This window comes from Mandrillus leucophaeus, unplaced genomic scaffold (genome assembly GCF_000951045.1).
Source record: "Mandrillus leucophaeus isolate KB7577 unplaced genomic scaffold, Mleu.le_1.0 Scaffold294, whole genome shotgun sequence".
Taxonomy (NCBI): Eukaryota; Metazoa; Chordata; class Mammalia; order Primates; family Cercopithecidae; genus Mandrillus; species Mandrillus leucophaeus.
Genome location: NW_012103076.1, coordinates 3,914,181 through 3,937,028, shown reverse-complemented (window position 1 = coordinate 3,937,028; position 22,848 = coordinate 3,914,181). Strand labels below are relative to the sequence as shown.

Sequence of the window (22,848 nt, the reverse complement as noted above, 5' to 3'; positions counted from 1 at the left end):
CCTTTCCTTTCCTTTCCTTTCCTTTCCTTTCCTTTCCTTTCCTTTCCTTTCCTTTCTTTTCCTTTCCTTCCCTTTCCTTCCCTTTCCCTCCTTTCCGTCCTCTTCCCTTCTCTTCCCTCCTCTTCCCTCTTCTCCCATCCCCTCCCTTCCCCTTCCTTCCCCTCCCCTCCCCTCTTCTTCCCTTCCTTTTCTCTTTCCTCTTCATGTCCTTTCCATTGCCCGACTCCTCCCTCTTCCCTTCCTCTCTTCCTCCCTCCCTTCCTGTCATTGTGTTTTCCCTCATGACTAGCACCTATATTCTCTCTTGTCCACCTATTTAATTTTCCCCCGACCACTCCAGACTGCACCGTTTTTCCCATCCCTACACAGTGGTAACATGGGACCTTGAGGTTCCTGTCACCAGTCAGCTGGTGACTCTGAGGAAGCCATCCAACCCCTGTGGTCTGATTGCTGCCATCCACAGGGTGTCTGGAGTCCTGGGAGAGGGTTGCACCTGGCCTGGGAGGGAGGTGGGTCTGACTGTGACAGTAGCCTCTGCTTTCTTTTGGGAGCCCTGGGGTAGTTTACAGAGTCTCTTCCAGAATCTGAGAAATGGGGATAATGAAACTCACCTGCTGGGGTCCTGGGTGCCCAATAGAGTACCTGGGATATAACTAATGGGGGGTATTACTCTTGTTGTCAGTAGTAATAGTTGTGATGTGATCCTTAAATTCCCTACAGAGTGAAAAATGGCTTTGGCCTTCATACTGTCTGTTGTCTGCTTCCCTTTGTAGGACCTGTGTGTGTGTTCCTTGGTTATAACCACACACGTACACACTCATAGGGGACAGGGACCTCCTTGCACTTCCTGTACAGCACAGGCCAGCGCGTGTGGGGGCTCAGAGCGACGGATGGTTTGCTTGAAGAGTCTAGGATACTGGTGTGTTTTGTTTCCCTTGTGTGCGTGTGTGTCTAAGATGCTAATGACAGGAGGTGGTAATGAGCTGGCAGGGGCCTAGGTGACAAAGAGCTGGCTTCATGCATCCCCAAAGAGGTACCTCAGTTTCAATTGTTTCTTTTGTGAGAGGAATTGTCAAGACCTGGGAATGTGGGCTGGGGAGGGCTGGAGAGAGGAAAGCTGGGGCATTGCAGACAAGGTTTATAGGAGGCAGATCTCCATACAGGAGCAGAACAGGGTCCTGGCAGCACTGAGATGGAACAGCCTGGGAGGGACGGGGAGCCCCAAGAGGATGGCAGGTCCCTCGTGGGAAGGGAAGGAATGTGGATTGAGCACTCTCATCCGTGTTACCTGTTGACTTCTCAAGCGGACCCTGTGAGCTCTGCAATGGCGGGGCCGGCTCCCTCTGCATGCCTCTTGTCTGCCCTACTCCTGGCACAGGGCCTGGCATGGGGACTGGAAGCATGGGGTAAGGGATGGTCAATGGTTTGCATGACAGTGCTGACTGGAGGCCTCCAGCAGGTCAACAGGTCTCTCTGGGCTTCAGTTTCCTTTTTTGTAAAGTGGGTTTGATGATCCCTACCTATGAGTCTCTGTCCTCAGCATCCCACACAGTCCTGGCACCAAGTGGGTCCTTGGCACAGACTCATCAATGAATGAATGAGTGGAAGAGTGGGGAATGGGAAGTACACGTCCCTCTTTTATACACCCAGGAAAGGAGCACGAGTCAATCATCCCAAGACCACACATCTGGTCGGTAAGGTAGCTAGACCTCAGGTGCACCACCGCCTCCTGGGTTGAGTAAGGCTGGGGAGCCCAGTGCCGCCCTGGCAAGGGGAGAGCAAGCCAGACAAACTGTGTAGGAAGCTGACTGTGAGTCAACAGATGGAGGTGTGTCTCCAAGGCTGTGCACCAAACGGAAGGGAACCGAGAGAACAGATTCATGTGAGGAGGTGTGGGCCGAGTGCAGCCAGTGCCCCTGCCCCTGCCTGGGTGGACAGCGGGCAGCAGCCAGGGCTGGGGAGAGAGGGAGGCACAGGTGCAATGCTCACGAGTGCTACAGCTGTATAGGGCTCTATTCTCTGTCTTCACTGACCTTGAGAGGTCCAGGGATGGGAAGGAGTAGGGCCGAGGAGAGGTGTTGTGGAGACCCAGGCCCCGGCTTAGTGAGCTGTGCCAGGCAGAGCCAGCCTGCAGCCTGACCTAAGCACCTTTTCCGACTCTTGCAGCTGAGTACATCTTGTTTTTGTGCCCTCAGTTTACCCCTTCTCTTGGCCTTCTAGCTCATTTTCTTTAGAACCTTTCTGTGTTTCAGCTAAGCTGAATGTAACCCAGCCCCACTGGGGAGGCTGAGGCAAGAAGGGTGGGGTGGATGGAAAGTCCAGCTGAGGCCTCTCCTGCCTGGAATCTGAGGCTGAGCAGGAGCTCACCCCCAGCTCTACCCTTCTTGTGAGGTGTGGGGCTGATTGCAGAGGCCTTAGTTGTACCAGAAACGTGGGCCATGGCCAAGGAGTCAGGCCAGCTGAGAGCAGAAGTCTAGGACTGGAGTGAGGGAAGGTGGGGGTGGCTGGGATGCAGAACCAGAAGGGGACCCTGGGCACAAAGGCCCCCACAGCATGGCATTGTGACAAGACACTGGGTTGGAAGCTGAACTTAGCTCAGAGGCCAGGATAGGGTCCTTCTGTCAAGTCCCTGGACTTCCAGGGACCCGAGCCACCTTATCTGTAAAATCTCTGCTTAAGTGCAGGTTGATGTGGGAAAGTTCCAGAAAATGAAAGTGGGAAGGATGAATAAGAACTCTGGCTTTTAATCTTGCTTCTACTTGTTCTTCCTTCAGCGGAGGGCCCAGGTGGGACAAGGTGGAGCCCCAGCCCCTGGTAGCCCTCTGGGGCCTGCGGGTCTCCATTCCATCATTAAGTGTCTGGGGTGCCTGATAATTGCTCAGCACTGGCCTGGAGAGAGAAGTCAGGGAAAGAGAAGAAGAAAGACCGCCTGACTTCAGGGGCATCCAGCCTGGGGATGGGCCCAGGACAGAGGGACATGGAGGAAGTCAGGTAAGGTGGTGTGTGGTCCAGTAAAGAAGCTTCAGACTGTAGAGGCCTGAGGAAGCCATGGACAGAAACAGGGCATCTGGGGAACCTTCCTGCAGGCCGGGCAGGCTGCCTGGGCCTCAATGGAGGTAGGTAGGAAGAAGGAGGAGGGGAAAGCCTTGCAGTGGTTGGAGTGAACAAGTTATGTATGGGACCCAGAGGGGCAGTGGGCATTTGCAGTCAGCCAATGTGTTCTGTAGAAATGCATTGCAACATTGACCAGCATGGGCTGCCTCCCACTTTCCTCTCTTTCTCTGTTTTCCCCCATGTCTCACCAATGTTCTGTTCTGGGGAAGCTGGGGCATGAAGGGGGAGGACATGCATGGGGCTAGTGAGAACCAGTAGCCCTCGGCTGAATCACATTTCTGCATCACCCATGGTCTCAGCAGCATGGGCTGCTTCTGCCTCCCACGACCAGGCCCCCCGTGAACCTCGAGCCACTGAGCTGCCCGCTTCGTCTGTGGGTCTAAATATAGCGGTTGAGATGTGCACTCTGGAATTGGATTTGATGTAGCCCTCTGGACTCAAGCTAACTTTTGGGGAGTAGTTTTCTTGGGAGCCTGCCAGTCCAATTCCTCCCTCATGAACACTAATTACCGCACAGACCTTCTCCATGAAATCGGTGCTGAAGCCATTTCCATCCAGGCGGCTCTCCAAGACGAAATTTTTCTACTGGGAACCGACAGCCGCAAATAAACCTACCATCTACTTAGCAACAGAGAGCAAGAGCGGGAGGGAGGAAGGAAGGGGGGGCAGGGAGAGTGGGAGGGAGAAAGGAGAGGGAGGGCTCCGCTTCTTTTCTTCCTCCTGTTCTTTATTTTTCAAAAAGGATGTAATCATCTCTCACTGGGAAGGTGGTACAGGGCATCTCACGAGACAGGACAGTGGCCCAGGAGAAAGTCTCAGACCACCAGCAAGGCTAGTATCTGCTCTTGGTGGCCTGAGTACGGCCAGGGTCCCACTGCACTGTGAGGCACCATTGGGCATCAGAGGCAGACCCCTGCTGGCTCCAGGGTTTCTTCCCTCCTTTCCCTCCCTGATCTCCCTCAAGCCTCTGCAGGTCTGGCCCGTGCCCAGCTCCCTGTCTCACCTCACTAAGGATGGGCCCCATCCCTCTCTCTGCCTGGTGAATTCCCACCAATCAGCCAAGGCCTCGGTAACATCTCACCTCGTCCAGGCAGCCCTCCCAAACCCTCTAAGTAGCACTGATTCCCTCCATTCTCAACTCTAGAGGCTTGTGCCAGGCACCCAGCGCTGGAGTTGGCTCTGTTTCCTTGCTTCCTAATTGAGCCTTTGCATTAGCTGCCCAGAGAAGGGTGGGCACTAGAGGGACAGAGCCTCACAGGACCAGGTCCAATGGGTGCATCATCACACATCTGTGGGCAGATGCCATTTCCTCCATGGTGCAGAGGATACCCATGAGGCACAGAGGAGTCGGATGGAAGGCTCATGGTCACTCACTATCTAGCGGGAGGCAGGGCTTGAACTTAAACGCATGTGCATGTGTCTAAAGGTCAGATACTGCCCTTTCTCTCCCCTGGCCTCCCCTGGGATGGTTCTGGGGCAGTGCCTGCTTCTTTCCCACCTATTTGCCTCAAAGGTGAGCCCAGGGCTCTGCACTCAGCCCCTGGTCCAGGAGCACTTGCAGCCAAAGAATAGGAGAATATATTTTCCCATGAAGTTTACCAAGGTTGAGGGTAGACTTGGCAAGTTCTTATGACCCCTGGCCATTTGCCAGGTCCTGGGCACTCCAGCCAACAAAGCCCAAGTGGTGCCCAGAGTCTGCTATCAAGTCATGAGTGCCGTCTCAACCTTGCCCAGTCAGCAGAAGAGCTACTCCCTCCCTTGGAAGAACCCCTTTCACATCGTGTGCCTACCTGTGTGCCCAGGGACACTCCAAGCCAAGGCCCCAGCTCACAAGTCACCTCCCCAGAACACTTAGCATCTGTTTTCTGAGACTCGTGTGTGGAGGACAGGGCATTCTCAGAAAAGTCACTAAAAGGAGTGCTAGTGCCACTTCTGCCACCAAGGCTTGATGAATCTGTTTCCTTCTCTGGGTCTCAGTTTTGCCTTCCATCAAATGGGCATGCTGATTCCTGCCCTAGTTGCCTTACGTGGGTGGCTGGTGCTGGCTTGAAATGAGATGGCAGCAGGGAGTACTGAGAGCCACTTGAATGTCAGGTAGTCTCCTTCAAGGTCCCTGTTACATTTACTCTGCTTCATGTTCTTCCAAGACTCCCCTGACCCCATCTGGAGTGGGTAAGTAAGGCTGGGGCTCATTTGTCCTCTCCAGTAAGAAGTAACCAGACTCAGGGCCAAGAGAGTGGCTTCCAGAGAGCCCCTTCTGGGGCCAGGAGAGGATGGGAGTTCCTGGAAGAGCTTTCTCTTAGAAGAGACCTGGGCTGGAAATCATGAACATGGGTTTTACACTCACAGCTAAGTCACTTTTCTTCTTTGGATGCCTGTGGCCTTATCTATAGGGAAGAATGGAGTTGGATGAGCTGATCTGTGCAGCCTGGCCCCTTCCATTCAGATGGTATGGTTAAGAATGGGGCTTGCGGCCAGGTGCAGTGGCTCATGCCTGTAATCCCAGCACTTTGGGAGGCTGAGGCAGGTGGATCTTCTGAGATCAGGAGTTCAAGATCAGCCTGGCCAACATGGTGAAACCCCATCTCTACTAAAAATACAAAATTAGCCGGGCGTGGTGGTATGTGCCTCTAATTCGAGCTACTCGGGAGGCTGAGGCAGGAGAATCGCTTGAGTCTGGGAGGCAGAGGTTGCAGTGAGCCAAGATCATGCCACTTCACTCCAGCATGGGCGACAGAGCGAGACTCCATCTCAAAAAACAAAATAAAACAAAACAAAACAAAACAAAAAAGATGGGACTTGCACATTGCTTGGCTCAATTTCCTTTTAGCGTGTGATTTGGGGCAGGTTTCTTAGCTGCTTTCCTCATCTGTAAAATAGGAGTCTAGGAGAACTTACTTACCTCCCTAGCTTGCTGAGGGTTAAGTGAGAACACACACGCCTGGTGCACAGGCAAGGCTGGCTCTCAGTAATCAGAGAGTACCAGTCACCACCAGCACAATGAAGCACTGCCTTGGGCCAGGGGCGGTGCTCAGCACTGAACACACATTTTCTCACTTAGTCCACTGGCTCTATTTTCATTTTTTGTGTGTCTGTGAGAAATATGGAGAGCCCTGAGAGGTGAGGTCAGAGCACTACCTGGAATTATGGATCTAATTTGGCATCTACAGAGTAAGTCTCAGCATCTGGCTGGGGCAAGAGGCTTCTTCACGAAAGAAAAGGGCCTGAGCCACCGACAGTTTGAGGGCCAGTGAGGGTGGTGACCACCAGGCCTGGGCCAGAGCATGGGAAGGCCAAGAGGAGTCCTAGGGCTGGCCACAGTCCATCTTCCTCCAACCGCTGCAGGACACCAAGGCTGAGCCTGAGAAAGGCAGGCGAAGTGCCTTGGGGTTCTCTGGTTAGGAGAAGCAGGGGCAGGGGGCAACTGTCCCAGAGGGAAGTGAGGTCCTCATATGACTGGTGCCTCGCATGGCTGAGGCCAGATTAATGACCAGCTTACATCTGCATGATCCATGGGCCTGGTGACTGGGGCCAGCCAGGCCGACCTGCAGCTTCCAAGAAGCAGTCTGGGCTCCACACTCCCTTTCTTTCAGCAACTTTTCTATTTTCTAGTTTTGCTTCTCCACTTAAGATTCCTGGTTGATCTTCTTTGGAAAAGCTCCAACCTCCCTTCAGCAGAGCTAAGCTGAAAGGGTCACATCCACCATGGGGTCTGCCTAGAAGGGAATATGGGAATGGGCATAACTATCCTGGCTGGAGTTCAGGCACAGTGGGCTTTTGAGAGCCGGAACCTCGGTGGGTCCAGGGCCAGGTGGGGTGATTGTGGAAGCCAAGTCCTTCCTGACTAAGGTGAGTGCCCTTCTGCCGGGGGAATCTCCCCCAGCCTTTTTGTGAACAGAGGACCTCAGTGGCTGGCAGGGCAGCAGGGTGGTTAGAGACATGGGCATGGGCTTTGGCATCAGACAGACCTGAAATCCCATCTGGGTTCTACCACTTCCTGGCTATGTGATGTTGGGGGAGTTCCTTAATTTCTCTAGCCCCACTGCCCAGACTGTACAGGAGGATCGATAGTGTGAACTGTGCCCCAGGCCCGTTGTGACACATGTGAAGCTCCCAGTACACCGCTAGGCCCCACATGTGTCCCTGTTGTGATGCCATTGAGCAGAAGTGTCCTCTGAATTGCCCAGTCCTCCCAGAGCCACACTGGGGCATATCTTTTCCGTGGGACAGGAGGGTGGTGGCCTTAATCTGCGGGCAGGTGCCCCTCCCAGGCCCAGGAAGAGTAGTGGGTAGGAACTGCCATTCAAAGCCTCAGCCCTGGTTTGTTTCTCCCCCCTCCCCTCCCACCCCCAAAGCCGCCCCCCTGTTCTTTCGGCATTCTCTATTCCTTCTCTCAGGCAGGCGGCTGAGCAGAAAAACAAATCAAAGTTGCCTTCGTGTCCTGAAGCCCGCGATGCTCCTGCAAAGCCATCCCTTGCGTCCCATTACCCACCCCAATAACTCTTGTATATGGAGTGTGAAATAATTAGCAGTGGCAAAAATAATTTAGGAAACAAGAAGAAACTAATTGTATAGGCTTGTTCGGGGAAAACACAGCCGACCAAAAAACCCACAGTGTAGGGAGACGTGGACAGACCAGCCAGCTCCCTGCTGGTCAAGCCCATGGGCAATCAAAGGACCTGCTAATTCTACATCTGCCCCTCCAAGAGGGGGCTGGCCTGTGCTGTTGCCAGGACAAGTGCCCTCATGGGCATAGAGGTGACTTCTCAAGACACATTTACGCCCCATCTATGCCATCCCAGGAAGGCAGATGGAGAGGGAGGTTGGGCAACCTGGAAGGGTCTCCTGCGGTCACATGGGCCTGGTATCCTCTCTGAACTTGAGCTGCAGTCGCCCACACGGTCCCCACATGCAGCAGGCCTGGAATGTTCCTCTTCCCTTGCCTGCCTGCCTTTGCCATTCAACTCTCCAGCCCCAACAGACACCCACTGCACATCAGCCCAACGGCAGCAGCACCATTAAATGCAATGCGGCGCTTCCCTGGGAAATGGGGGGAAACGTCGCGCCTTGCGTTTTATGGCTCTTCTAACTTTGAAAAGTTTGTTTCCTCCTTGGGCACTTTTCTGCCTCCTAAGCTCCCTTCCATCCTCCGCCTCATCTGCTCCTCACTTTCCGGGAGCTGGGAGGGGGTCAGGCACCCTCGTTTCCTTGGGCCAGATGAAAAGGAGTGAGGAAACCTGCACATTCTTGAATGGATGGTTTCAGGGGAAGGAAACAAGGGCCAGAGAGATGGAATTGTTGGCCTAAAGTCACAGTTGCCAGGAGGGTGGCTCAGGGTTGACCCAGGGCTCTCTTTCTGCCCCTTGCTGCTTCTTGCCTTCCCTACCTTGCTGGAGAACTGTCCTGCCCACTCAAGGTGTTCACCATGATCCCAGCTGAGCACCGTGGTCTCATATGCTCCCCTCAGTCACTACTCAAGGCCCAGAGACCCCTGATGGTCATCTGAGCGAGCACTAGGCACAGGTCGGGAGGAGGCCCCTCCCCTTCCCTGCTGCCCCTCACCTTAGATGGGTGCATTTGTGTTTGTCTAGAACTGATTTACTAGGTTGTTATTCGGGACAGAAATCTCACCTCTCTCAGTGCAAGCTCTTGTCTGCTATCTCCTCACTCATCTTCTCTGGTCTGATAACCTCCTAATTCATCCCCTGGCCTCCAGTGTCTCTGTTTCAGTCCAGCACAGTGATTGTCCTAAGGCCAGGTTCTGATCTGTCACTTCCTTGCTTTGAAATCCTCCATGACTTCCCATTTCCTCTAAAATCAGCGCACACTTCTCAGGCTTGCCTGCTGTGTAATACTGCTCTCTGCTATCCTCCTTAGTCAAGTCTCAGTGTTCAAGGGATCACTTTAAATCTGGCTCCTCCTAGAGAAGGCAGCTGTGAGAGAGCAGACCTGGGTTTATACTCGGCTGCTTGTCCCCTACTTCACTGTTTTCACAGGAATCACATTGGCTCCCACTGTGGCATGGCTGGTTCTCATCTCTCAGACAGACAGCTACCTGCTGAACACCATGACTAGGGGCACAGGGGCCCTCACCTTTAACTTCTGCAAAGAGGCCCCTGTTATGTGCCCACACCTGCCCATCCTCCTGAGTTCTGCCACACTGGTGATCAGCACCCCCTGAGCCAGAAACCCAGCAGTTCTACATTCCTCCCGCTTTATTCTCACCTACACCACAGCCATCTCCAAAGTGGATTCCTCCTGTCCACCAGCCCCTGCCCCTGCCCCTGCCCAGGTCCAGACCTCACCATCACTCGCCAAATTTGTGTTTCCTGCAGTTCCCGGGAGCTGTTACCTCCTCTCCACTTTTCCCTGCCGGGCTCCTCTGGGCCTCTCCTTTCTCCCACTTCTTTTCCCTGGCTTGGCTGAAGTCTGGTGCTGAGTTGCTATGGCATTTGAGACAGGCTGGGCTTGATCACTGCGTCTCTAAGGCCAGACTAAGACATTGGAAGCTGTGGGTGCCAGTGGAGATTGGGGTTGGTAAGTGCCAGCAAGGCAGTGGCATGTCTGTATCATCATGTCTGGAATCAGGACATGGGATGAGCCAGGGGAGAGTGTGTGAAGGCAGGATGGTGACTCTCCAGAGGCAGGCCCCTCTGGGCCCATTTGCTGTGCTAATTGCCTGACAGAATTACAGGGCAGGTGTTCAGGTCTTGGGCTGTGGTCTCATCACACGCTCAACAGCTGAGGTCTTTTGCGGAGTGGGGGTTGGGTGGAGAGCTACGGAGATAAGTGTGGAGAGGCACCCCCCTCACCTCCTGCTGGGCTGATGGATGGCACTAGGCATGCATAGGTAGGGCATGCCTGTTCTCCAGGCTGACAAATGCCACAGGTGCAGCTGCAGGGGACATGAGCCAGCTGCTCCCATCACATCTCTGTGTGTGCTGATCAAGGTCATGCTGTGAGCTCAAGTGGTCTGGTGGAGTGGGGGCCTGAAGCCCCCTTGCGGCCATTGGTTGGTCTCCTTAGCTAACCATCCCTTTCTAACTGGGGAAGCAGGAGGGATGGTGGGGAGGCCTCTTCCCTCTGAGCCAAGCCAGTTCAACTGTGCACGTGCCAACACCAACCCTGAGATCTAGCATCTGTATGCTTAGAGAGAGAAGGCTGATCTCTGCTGTGGCAGTTCAGCTGTCACTAGCGTCACCACTCTTCTGCTTCAACCTGTTCTTCTGCCTCCTGGGACTTCTGCATATACCACTCCTGCGCTAATGTGGTCTTCCCACCTCAAAGCCCCATCTCGATTGTTCTGGGATGTCATCAGTCTCCCTCCCACTGGCAGGGCTCAAGGGTTCAGCCATCAAAATGGACTCCAGCTTTTCTTTCCCCAACTCACTTGTACAAATATTAATTTAATGGAAGAATGTTATCAACTTTATGTCCCCCTCCTCCAATGAAAAGAAAACAAAGATTAGCACCTGCAACCACTTATCTGTAGTAGAATTTAGAGCATACCATTTTCACATGGAATTAATTTAAATTTAGAATATGTAGGTATTTTGAGTTCTGCAAAAAAGCACCACGAAGCTGGGACATCCAGGCACAGGGTGCCCTACCCATGTGCGAAAACCATGTGTGTGTGGTGAAAAAATCCAGGAATTGGCATCTGAGTTCCTGGCATCTTTCATTTGGTTGACCCAAGACCTGATCTATCTGAACCTCAGCGTTGTCACAGGTAATGAGAATAAAACTGATCAGACAGGGTGCTCCTAGGATTAGTGAGAGCAGGCATTGCATGACGCAGCAGGCACTCAATAAGTATTGAGTTCATCTGACTCAAGGTGGGGACCTTGAGAAAGACAAGTCAGCTAGGACACTGACAAACAATAAGAAGGCATAAGCCATATGATCTAGCAATTCTACTCCTAGGTATATGCCCCAAGGAATTAAAGATGGGTATTCAAACAAATACTTGTACATGCATGTTCTCAGCAACAGTATTCACAAAAGCCTAAAGTAGGAACAGCCTACATTTTCATCAGCTTATGAATGGATAAACAAAATGTGGTATATCCGTTCAATGGAACATTAGTCAGCCATCAAAAAGAAGATAATTCTGACATACACTATAATGTGGATGAACTTTGAAATATGCTCAGTGAAAGAAGCCAGACACAAGAGGTCACATATTATTGATTCCATTTATAGGAAACATCCAGAATAAGTAAATCCATGGAGATAGAAGATTAGTGGTTACCAGGGATTGGGAGGAGGTAGGAATGGGGTATAACTGTCTAATGCATATGGAGGTTTCCTTCTAGGGTGATGAATATGTCTCAGAACTGGAGACATGATAGTTGCACAACATAGAGATGGTACTAAATGCCACTGAACTGTACACTCTAACATGGTTAATGTTTAAGAGAAAAGAAGAGTAAAGAAAAGTAAGCATGGGGGAAATGAAAAACTTTACCCTCCCCTGGTCCCACGATATTCCAGCCCAGGATCCTCAGTGCACAGTTCCTCAGTGCATGCCAGGCTTCTCCTTGTTCAACCTGGCCAAATGTTACTTGGACCCAACAGCCCAAAGGCTGCAGGGACCCCAGCCTTCTTCCCCAGAAGCTGGCATTGATCCACTGTGTAGATTTGTCTCCTTGGCACTTGGGTGCCTCAGCTCTCCTGCTCTTCTAGGCTTCCTTAGTGACCCCAGCAGGCTTCCATCAGCCACAGAGGTTTCCCTCACTTCTAGAGGCAGCCCTGTGCAATCCATCTCTGCTCTCTACCCCACTAGGATGGTCTGAAGTCTCATCGTGATCTCCCTGCTTACAGAACGAAACTCGATTTGTCCTTGGCCCTTGCCCTGCCTTTCTACATGCCTGGTGGTCTGAGGGGATGGACTTCATGGTGCCAAAGTTTCTCCTTGTAGAATGGTTCAGCAGTAACTTCTCTGCCCTGGGCTTCTGCTTTCTCCTATCTTTTAGGGCTTCCTTTGGAAACATCTACCCTTCCTACTCCAGGTGCTCTCACTTGGCCGTGCACATGCTCCCCCTTTCACCACAAAACGGACACATCCAGGAAAATGTGTCAACAGTCAGTGTTGGCCCAGGGGCTGTGCCCGAGAATGACATTGGAGGTGGCCTTCTGGAGGCAGCTCTGCCTTCCTGGATGGTCTGTTTTCTGTTCCATAGAGTAACTTGTGCAGCCTGTAGGCCATTTCCCAGGGCCACTGTTTGTCACTCATTACCCCATCTCCTGGTCATCACCATCCCCACCAGAAGGTGCCTTCCTGTGTCCCCCATCCCCCAGCAGTGCTCTGTAATGATTTGTTGAAAGACTGAATGATGAATAAATAAAGGGGTGGATGGTCTCTTTCAGGACCTTTCACCAGCCTCTTCCTTCCTTAAAATCCTGGCGTGTTGGAAGCCGCAATCTCGCATATCCTTAGTTACTCACTCATCCATCTTGCCACAGGCAAGCATCAGCTGCCCTCCACAGGCAGGCTCTTTGTTCGGCCATGTGCCCACTGTGGGCTGCCCGCATGAGCATGTGAGCCTTGATGCCTCCAGCAAGCCAAGCTTCCTGGGGCACGGTTGGGTCTCCCCGCATCTGCGTCCCCTGCACAAGACTCTAGCCCATCAAGGTCAGCCCCGAAGGCCTTGACAGTCCCCAGGCTCTCCTCTCAGGCCCAGCTCAGCCCTGGGCCTCCCTCAGGACTTGAATCCTAGTCTCGCTCACCCACACTTCACTCTCCCTTCCTCAAACTCAAGTTGTGACACTCTTGGTCTAATATACCCATTCGACACACTCCTCACACTGCCACTGACTATCCGGGTGTGAATCTCCTCCAGCTGTGAGTGCCATAGGGTGGGAGCCCAGGCTTCTTCATCTCTGCATCCATGGCAGCACTCAGTGCTCAGTCAACATCTCCTGATGGTAAGGAAGGAGGTAGGTGGGATAAGTTGCTGGTTATCCTTTCCCTCATGCTCTCTGCTCTTTTTCTTTCATTCTTTCTTTCTTCTTTTTTATAAAGCTGGAGGGAATACAACTTCAGCATCTCCACCCACTTTATAAATACTTTGACAAATGGTTTCTCTCCTGCCATGCTTACCCCAAGCAGGGGCATCTGTCATTTTGGAAAGCAACTGTTACAGCCCCTCCGACCTTTAATGCAGAGTCAGCGGCTGAGGCTGGGGGTGGGGGTAGAGGAGGGGGCAGCCACGACTGCAGTTCATCAGGCCCAGAATTTAAAAAAAGAAAGAAAGAAAGACAGAAAAAACCCTACACAACTCACAGAGTAATTGCTGTTTCCTTGGCAACAAAGCAGCAGTCTGGGGCCCAGTGCTCCGCTGTCCTTCGCTGGGCTGGGAGGGCCAGGGACAGTTGGGGGGTGGGGGGCGAGAGTGTTTCCCTTCTCCCGTGGCCCTTGGAAGAGGATCTGTCGTCCAGTCACTCTTCAGCCACTGTTCTTGTTTTCTGTTGGTCTCTTGGCTGCAGTTCATAATATCCAGGCCAATGTCCATGTGCCGAGCGTGATGGGGCCCTGTCAGCCACCCACCCACCCTCCAAGATGAGTTCCGTGGAGCTGCAGCCCCTCTGAAAGCCCAGGCACCATTTGAGGCAGCATTATCTTCTTTCCTCCTCCTCTTTTTCTTCCTCCTGTTCCCTTATTTTCTCTTTCGTTTCTCCCTCCTCCTCCGTTTTCCTTCTTTTCCTTTATCTTCCCTTTCTCCTCATGCTTCATTTTCCTCCTCTTCTTCCTCTTTCTCTTTCTTCTCTTCCTTTTCTTCCTCCTCCATCTCCTGTCCTTCCTTCTTCCATCCTTCATCTTGACACCTTTCTCGTCTTCCTCTTTCTCTTGTTCTTTTTCCTCCTCCTCTTCCTCTTTGTCCTCTTCTTCCTCCTCCTTCTCCATCTCTTTCTTCTCCTCCTCTTCTTTCTTCTATTCTTTATCTTTGACTCCTTTCTCTTTTTCTTCCTCCTCCTCCCCTTTCTCCTTCTTCCCTCCTGCTTTCTCTTTCTTTCCTTCCCTTTAGTCCTTCTACCCTTTCTCGTATGCTTTCCTTTCTCCTCTTGTTCTTCTTCCTCATCTTTCTGTTCCTCTTCTTTCTTCTCTCTCCTCCTCCTTCTCCTCTCTGCCCTTGTCTTTCTACAAACGCCCTTCTCCTAAGAGCTCTGTGGTGTCGTTGGCCTTCAGGGCCCATGGATGACAGCAGAGAGCTGGGGAATGGAAATTTTGAGGAGTTTGGGGTCTCAGAGGGTGGGAGATGCATGATGGATCTCAGGGGCACAGGAGACCCAGGCAAAAGTGAGAAAAGTGCCTTCTCTAGAGGTTTGGGAGAAGAGGTGAAACCCACAACCTTCCCTAGCACCCACCAACCACCTGGTCCAGTCGTGTGTGGTGCTGCTGCGGGAACTGGGAATGGAACGACAGCCCTTTGTTCCCTGCCTCAATATGGATCGCTTTGTCTTCCAAGGAAAGCTCTGTGGTATCCCCCATTCTAGAAAGCGTCTCCCAGTTCTGCCAGCTCTAATGGCCCATCCTTACTCTGCCACATGCAGGACCTTCTCTTTCAATCCATGTCTGTCCTCTGGGAGGTGGGATGGACTCCCAGGCACAGTGTGAGCAAACTGAGAGTTGGCGAAAGCCTCATTCTTACAGGCTCCTCTGTGTCCAGCAGGTGTTCAGCAAATGTGTGTCCATGGATGGGCAGCAATGTGAGTTCCTCTAGTCTGAGCTTTACTTTCCAAAGAGAGAGGCATGGAGAACCACTGGGCAGGGGCACAGACCATTCTTATGGAATAGATTTGATTTCTCCATTCTTCCATTCACTCTAGAGCCTCTTTAGTCTGCACCAACCTTCTCTTTTCTAGCTCTACCTACTAAGCTTCTGTCAAGAATATCTTCTTACTGTTCCTGAGACACACCTGCTCATTACTGCCACATTGTCCATGCTCATACTGGTTCCAGCTCCTGCAATACCCTCCCTAGCACTTTCTGCTTATTTTTATCCAACCTGTACTTTCAGGCCAACCCCCAGTGCTCCCTCCTCTATGGAGCCTCCCTGAAGGGTTCATGAACTTCTGCATCCCCCGTCTTGCTCCAGCAGTTACAGTCCTAACTATCTCTCTTGTGTTGTCCTCTGATTGGTTCATGAGGCCCTAACTTTGTCCTTCTTCCCTTCTGGGTGGTGGCATGTGTGTGTGTGTGTGTGTGTGTGTGTGTGTGTGTGTGTACGTGTATACCTCTGACAGAGGCATGGGATGGCAACTTCTGAGGTGATGGCTCTACCAAGTCCAACAAACATAGATGCTTAGGGAAAGTCCCTAGAAATGTGGAGACACAGATCTCTCTGTTCTACTGGCCAGCAGAGCACTGGGTGCCTGGTACCTCTTTCTGCATTTCCCCTACCCTGACCCATCTCAAACAACCAGAGGCTCTGATGCTCTCTGGCCCTGGTGTTCAAGGTAATCTGCTCCACTTCTCCCGTTACATGAGGGGTCCTTGACTAACAGCTGAAAGTATGGCCCTTTTCCCTTCTCTCTCCTAGGATGAGGTCATTACAACAGGAACCAAAGCTTCCTGCAAAAGCAGCACTGTTTTCTGGCCCAGGGTTTTCATGGAATTCATAGGTTAGGACTTCTTCACAGTATGGCATATCACCAGCAAACATTTATTGAACACTTACTGCATGCATGGCTTTGCCGCTGGATGCTGATGAGAAGGAAAAGAGTTTCTTCCGAGAGCCTGGTATCTGACCTCAGGGAGCTCAGAGCCCCCTTGAAGAGTGAAGCAGACACAAACAGACAATCGCACGAGGAATCGGAGGAGAGTGAAACCAACCAATTGAGCTCCTTGTCCCAAGCCCAAGGAGCCCTGGGTGACAAACAAACAGCTTGAGAAAAGCAAAGGGAATTAGAATTTTAAAAACCTTCCGGTGGTAATAAAATCTGGGGTATAAAATGGGTTAGGAAATTTATTTTTTCAATATATGATTTTTCCCCCTCTCCTTTGAAAATCCACATATCTATTCTGCTTCAGGTTGGGGCTCCTTTAAACGGGTTTATTAAAAAAATCATTTACTGTGGGCTTTTCAGTTCAACTTTAACTGGACCGGGTGGAAATTAAAAAAAGGATATTTTAAAAATAAATTATATAAATTACAGCCCTAATTATAAAGGAACTTTTAAAAATGTATCCAGGCATTAAAAGAAAATCTTTTTTTAAAAAAATGCCCCATTTCTCTGTTCCATTGCGGGAACATAATTTAGATACTTTTAACAAATCCTCATCCTTTGGAAGAAGCGGGCTCTCCAGGCCCATTTGCCTGTGTCTCTTTCTGAGTGCTATTATTATTTGATAACTCTGGGCTTAAATCTGCATGAGAGCCAATTATCTCTCTTTGTCATCAAGCAGGCTTGCTGTTCGGCAGTGGTTTTTATAGTACAGTAAAAGCCTTAAGGAGCCTGGAGGAGGGGGATTTGCAGTTCAGATTACACTGCATCTTGCCTCCCCAAATGCCTTTCCTTATTCCCTTTTCTGTTTTTGCTTTTCATCCCTGACTGGTGCAACAAGTTTTCCCCTCCTGGCTGCTCTGCAGTGTCTGCCCCTGAGCTTCTCCCCAGCCTGCCTACCCTCTGCCAGTGCTTTCCTTGAGGATCCCATCCTATCAAGGGTCTTTCTATCTTTGGCAGGCCTAGGCTTCCTGAACACAAGTGGTAGGAACTGGCATTTCTTGGCCCACCCTCCAGTAGAGGCCTAAAACAATGGTCACATTCTGCTTTCTTAACTAGTGGAGGTTGCATCAAGACCATAATGCTGGAGGGAGACAGGCCTCCCTACTCACGGAGCTCACAGCCTGACTGGTACACTGAACAGATTCACCCGAGGGATGGTATCAAGGGTGGTGGTGGATCCAGTGCCTCAGCAGTGAACTGAAGGATGCTGCCCTCCAGCCAGGGCATGGGGAGCTCTGGGGGCGTGGGCATGGTGTCCTGCTTCTTTTATTTCTCCACTAAGAAGAGCCAGTAAATGCTGACTGGGAAGGACAGATGGAGCTTCGCAGAGGGGTTGGGGAACACTGGCCAGGTTCTGAAAGGCTGGAGTGGGTGAAGGGCAAAGGCAGGAGCCCAGGCTGGATGAGAGTACTTCATCCCAGTGAAAGCAGGATGTGCCTTCTTAATTGTGGCATCCCAGTATCTAGACTGGGCTGGGTACATGGAGGCACTTAACACACTTTGGTGGAGTGAGTGAGTGAATGAATGAATGAATGAATGAATGTGGATGATGAGGGTCTGATGAGTGTGTGGAGAGGCTGGAGATGGATTCAGAGGGTTTAGGGTATTAGACCTTTTCAGTCTCAGATAGCAAACTGCTTTTTCTGGCAAAAAATATTATTTACTGGCTTCCCATCATCCTAATCACAGAGCCCAACATCCCTTCCTGCCCCCTGGTAGACAAGGCCTCGTCCCTGCTCCCTTCTTGGCCCTGGGGCAGGATGTGCACATACTGTTTCCTTTGTTGGGAGGCTCCTCCTCCCGTCCACCTGAACCACCCATCCCACCACTGTTAAGCATCCTTTCCTCTTGTAATTCCTTCTTGACTCCAAAATTCAAGTCAGGGGCCCTGCTAACTCTAGTCGTCACTAACTCTTCTATCCCATGCCAACACTAGCCTGGCTCCTGGCCAGCAAAGGGAGCTTGGGGAAGACAGAGCCCTTGCCCCGGCCACAGACTGACCCTTATCTCCATTTGGGTCTTTCACACAAAATATAAATTACTCTTAATAGTAGTGAGAATTAACTACTAGGACCAGGAATTAACTACTGTGGACCAGGCACTGTGGTCAGCATTTTATGTAATTTATGGCATTATTCCTCAAGCTGAGACGTGGAGACCATGAATGACTTACTCAAGGCTGAACACATATATGTGGCAGAAAGCCAATTCAGAACCCAGGCAGGTCTGGCTCCGAGGCTTTAGCTATTTCCCTTGTGTTGCTGGCTCTGAGGGCCCTGGGCTCGGAGAGGGTGGCTCACCCTCACAGCTGGCATGGGGCGCTGACTCCCAACAGCTGCGCTCCTTGGCTGTGTAGCTCAGCTCTGGGGGCACATGGCTGGGATCTCCTCCCCTTTTTAATACTTGACACAACTTCCCTCTCCAAGAAGCTGCATTAGGGCAATAACACAGCCTGTGTTCTCTCTCTCTGCAGACTGGGAAGCCCTGAGAGGCTGCGGGACTGTGCCTTCAACTCTGGGTATCACACTGCCCTCACATACATGAACACGCACATGCATGCCCCGTCCCAGCACAGGGATGGATGAGGCAAGTGGCTCTGCAGGCTTCTGCCTTCTACTTAGCACTGAGAGAGCCAGGAATGCTGTGGGGTCGGTCGCTCTCTCCCGATGCCCTGCTTGGAAGACTGGGCTGGCTGAGTGTCCTGTCCCCTCTCCCCACTCAGAGAATGTCCAGAGCTAAGTCTGAGCGAGGGGCCAGCTTTTTCATTTGGGGTTGGGGTACAGGCAGATTCCTGTTGGAGAGCGTTTATTTTACTTTTCAAGTGTGGGTTTTCTGGAAGGTAATGGGAAACTGCAAGGTGTTTTGCAAGCAGGCATTTGGCACGTGGTGATATAGTTCCCAGGGTGGCTTTTGGGCAGGGGCAGGGCTGGGTCCTCCAGGAGCTGCCTGTTGGTGCTGAGCTCCATCCGCTACCCTACCACTCAGCCCACTGCTTGGATGGTTCCCTCTGTCACTCTCATCTTATGTTGTCCCGGTTTTAGCACTGAAAGTCAAATGTGTGGGAAGCCCCTCAGTCCCAGGCCAACCAGAACAGTTGGTCACCCCGTGTCTAACACACCTGTCTAACTGTCTCCAGGGCATGGCTCGTCAGTGTGGCTGTGGCACCCTCTCCCCGCCTTCTCTTGTCTCCCTCACTGTCAAGTCTGGGAAAGGGCTCCTTGCGGGTGTCTGATGAGGCACAGCTGGGTGACAAAGATGGCTCTAGCTCTGGTTGGGGTGGGCACCTTATGGTGACACCTCACTCTGTGGGACCTCCAAGGGTCAGGGAAGCAGGCACCTTCCATCCTAGGTTTAGGATTCACTGCACTTACACAGGATTCCCCGTGGCAGATCACCTGTGTTCCAGAGGCTGTGTAGTTCAGTGTGTGTGTGAGGCAGTTGCATGGTGTGGGGGCACCTATAACTGGGGGTGAGTCTGTAATGGTGCAACAGATGATGTTAGAACAGTGGGGGTCCTCCTCCCTGTCAAGCCTCAAAAGCACAACCACCAGAGCTGGTGGGTGGCACTGGGCCATGGGGAGACCTGACCAGCAAGGCTCCCTCTTTCCTCTGTCCAGGCCACCCAGCCTGAGATACAGGGCTGGTCACTTAGGGAATGCTGTGGCCCCCAGGGGAGGCCCCTTGGGTGACTGCTCCCTGGCTTCTGACTGCTGGCTGGCAGGCAGGCGGGTGGGCGGGCAGGAGCAATATTTCCCCTAAGATAAATGAAGAAGAGTTTCAGCCCTTATTGGATTATAGTTTTTATTGAACTTTATAAATTCCAATTAGCAGACCCCTGGGCAATAAGCGACACACAGCCCGTGGCTCGCTTTATAGCGTGATTATGACCCTGTTTATCCTCCCCTGAACAAGAAGTATTAATGGAAACAAAGGAAAAGGACTCGAAAATATATAAAAACAGATATTGGTGACACAGAGATAAACAGACAGGAGTCAGGGAGAGAAAACAATCTCCAGGCAGGCAAGGAGGAATAGAGAATCAGAGATTCTAAGAACCCATGTGCTCAGAGCCACAGTGAGCTTGGATGTCCTTCTGGCCTCCCTCCCAGGGCACAAAGCCCCCTAGAGTCCTGAAGGCTGCTGGGGCCTGAAGAGCACCCCTCCCATCCCCATGCCCTACCTCAGGCAATCTTGCTGAGGTTGGAGTTTGATTTACTAAGTGCAGAGTCCTGTGTGTATGCTCCCCACACTGGGTAGTCTGCTATCTCCTGAGGCCCTCAGCTCTATAGCTGAACAGCTCCAGGGGTGGCCCAGTGTGGTTCCTTACAGTTTCAGACGTCTTCTTTGTGGTTTAAGAATCTGATGGACACTAACATGCATTGATTCTAGAAAAATGTCCCCATACATGCACATGCATGTATGTACACATGCACGCACAAGTAATTTTGCCTATAGGTACAGGGGGTTGTCCAAGCTCTGAAAACTGATCATGCATTCTGCCCCCTCCTCCAGGGGACTGAAAGCATAAGATTAAGAATCCTTGCGTTTGAATTGAACTGAGTAAGATCTGTCTCCCAGGAGCTTCCACCTGGAGTTCCTGAGAGCCCACAGACAGATGGGCAGCCTCCAAGGGCCTGGCCACAGCTGGGAATGCCCCTCCAACCCCACCTGCTTTTCATTTCTTCCTGGATGCTCTGGTTTGCGTTCATCAGCTGTAAATCTCTAACAGCCATGACCCAGAACAGCAGCTGGGAAGAAGCTGTCCCTAGAGAGGTGTGGGGGTGAGCTGGGGGTTCCTGAGCCAGCTAGGTGGGTGGTGGTCATGCTTTCCTGGACTGAAACCCTTGCCCGACTTGCTGCATCTCCCAGGAGAAAGAAGTGTGCTCAAGGATGGCGTGCCCTCCTCACTTTGTCTGGCTTTGTTTGCGCCTTCCTCCCCCTTCTGCAGGTCATCTTTCTTGGAGGCTTCAGTGGAAGATTAAAAAAGAAAAAAAAATTCCTCCTATCAGCATTTTGCCGTTGTACGGAAGCACTAACACAGAAGTACCCGAGGTAGCTTTTGTAGTTTGAACAGGATGAAAAATGCTTCAGGTGTTCGTCAGTCTGCAGCAGTATGTAAATAAGATGCCGAGATCTGTGGGCAGCCAGGAGTACGTCTGGCTGGCTGGGCCCATTAGGAGTCACTGAGGAGCCCCTGCTGCAAGCGTCCCCCACAGTGGCCTGGGCCTTGGCTCGCATATGCTCTGCACCTCTGTGATTGATGGAGCTCGCTGGGCACTGCCTTACTTCAGATAAGCAGTGTGGATTTACATAAACTCTAGTGGTCATGAACTGCCCCAGCCAGGACTTTCCTGATTCCTGTCCTCTGGGAGGGAGTGAGGCAGGGGGCCTGGGCTGGGAAAAGGGACTGGAATGACAGAAGCAGATTCCTGAACTGGCAGACTGGTGGGAGACTAGGGGTTCCTTGTTAAGACCTGGGAAAACTGGAGGGAGAGGGTAGCTGTTGTCACTCAGGCACCAGGACGTCACCACCTTCTCCTTGGGGGAGACTGGGGCTTCCTGAGAGCTTGCATTACGCAAGCAAAGTGGAAAGGCCTAGAGATGAGGGAGGCCATCCCATGCTGCCACGGCTGCATTCTCTCACCCCAAGCTCGGGGCCCCTAAATTGGCTGAGCCTCACTACTGAAGAATAGGCTGCTCCTTCCCCTGGCCCCAGCTCTGGGGAACAGTGTCTCTTCTCTGCCCATGTGTTGGGGCCTGGGCCTGGCCGGGGGAGCAGGGGTCCAGGCCAGAGGCATAGAAACCAGGCCAGAGTGCAGTGTGCACTTGGCACTTTCCAGAGCAAGTTCCCAGGAAGGCATGAGTTAAACAGGGAATGTCTTCTCCTTCCCATTTCATGAATGTAGAAATGAAGGCCCGGAGAGGCACTGTTTGAGCAAGCTTTGCACTATAGCTGCTCCATTCAAAGAGCAGGTTTTGGAGCTGTGTCTCTGGATTACCACTTGACCCAGCTGGCAGAGGGTAACAGGCTTCGGATTGCTATATGGAAAAAAGGTGTTTTTCCTGATTGTGGGTGGGTGGGTAGGGGAATAACAGGGCCTGAGAGCAGAGCCGGGAGCCTAGAAGCCACTGGTGCTGTCTGTCTAGCTGGCTGGTTCCTGTAACCAAAAAGCCCATTTTGAAAGCCCCTTAGGCCTATGAGGGCTTGGGCAGAGCACTCAGATCCTAAGACATTTGGGGGATTTTCCCTTCTTACCCAGAGAGGACAGTCTTATGATATCATGTATTTCTGGGCTGTCCCTCTGTCTCTATCACACTGCTATGCTCACAGTAGGTGTTCAGTCCATGATTTCAGTAGAGTGTCAATGCCAGGGCCTCAGGCTTTGGAATGCAGATTGATGGACAGTGGGGACTTTGGGGTTTTCCTGACACTTCTGCAATCATCAGGAAAGCCCCTCTGCACATTGCCAAGGCCCTCCAAACCCCCTGGCATGGGGAGGGGTCCCTCAGGATCCTTCCAAACAGATGAAGAAGCAATCTGCCCAAGCAGCCTAGGGGATGGGATGTGGGGGAGGGGAGGGTATCGGGGGTTGGGGGACAGACATACATTGGGGGGCCTGAAGCCTCCTTCAACCACACCTGCCACTAACTAGCCAAGTGACTGTGGCCCTATCACTCTCTCTCTGGGCCTTCGCTTCCTCACAGCAAAGTGGAAGAGTTGGTGCTGCTGATCTCTGATGTCCGTGCCAAGTCTAAGATCGGCAGATTCCCTTCTCTGATGTTTCAGGCACGAACACAAATTAGCACGTATGGAGAACTGTGGCAAGTAATAATGGTCCCCCAGCCCTCCGCCCCAAGCCCCCCACACTCTCTATTCTCTCCTCATGCCCCCTGCAATAGATCATACAGGATGGATTACATTAATTTTCTATAAACTATATCAACTTGAGTGACATGTCCTTAAGGGTTCGCTGATTGATATCTACAATGCGGTCTTATAATCTA

General features: G+C 51.9%; 1 protein-coding gene across 1 annotated transcript in view; it reads right to left on the bottom strand.

Moving 5' to 3' along the window:
- CELF4 (CUGBP, Elav-like family member 4) overlaps nt 1–22,848 on the bottom strand; it is a 310,947-nt gene that overhangs the window by 244,229 nt on the left and 43,870 nt on the right. Inside the window, exon 4 of the mRNA XM_011986116.1 lies at nt 11,897–11,930. Within this exon, the coding sequence (XP_011841506.1) occupies nt 11,897–11,930 (34 nt within the window). The remainder of the gene's footprint in view (nt 1–11,896; nt 11,931–22,848) is intronic.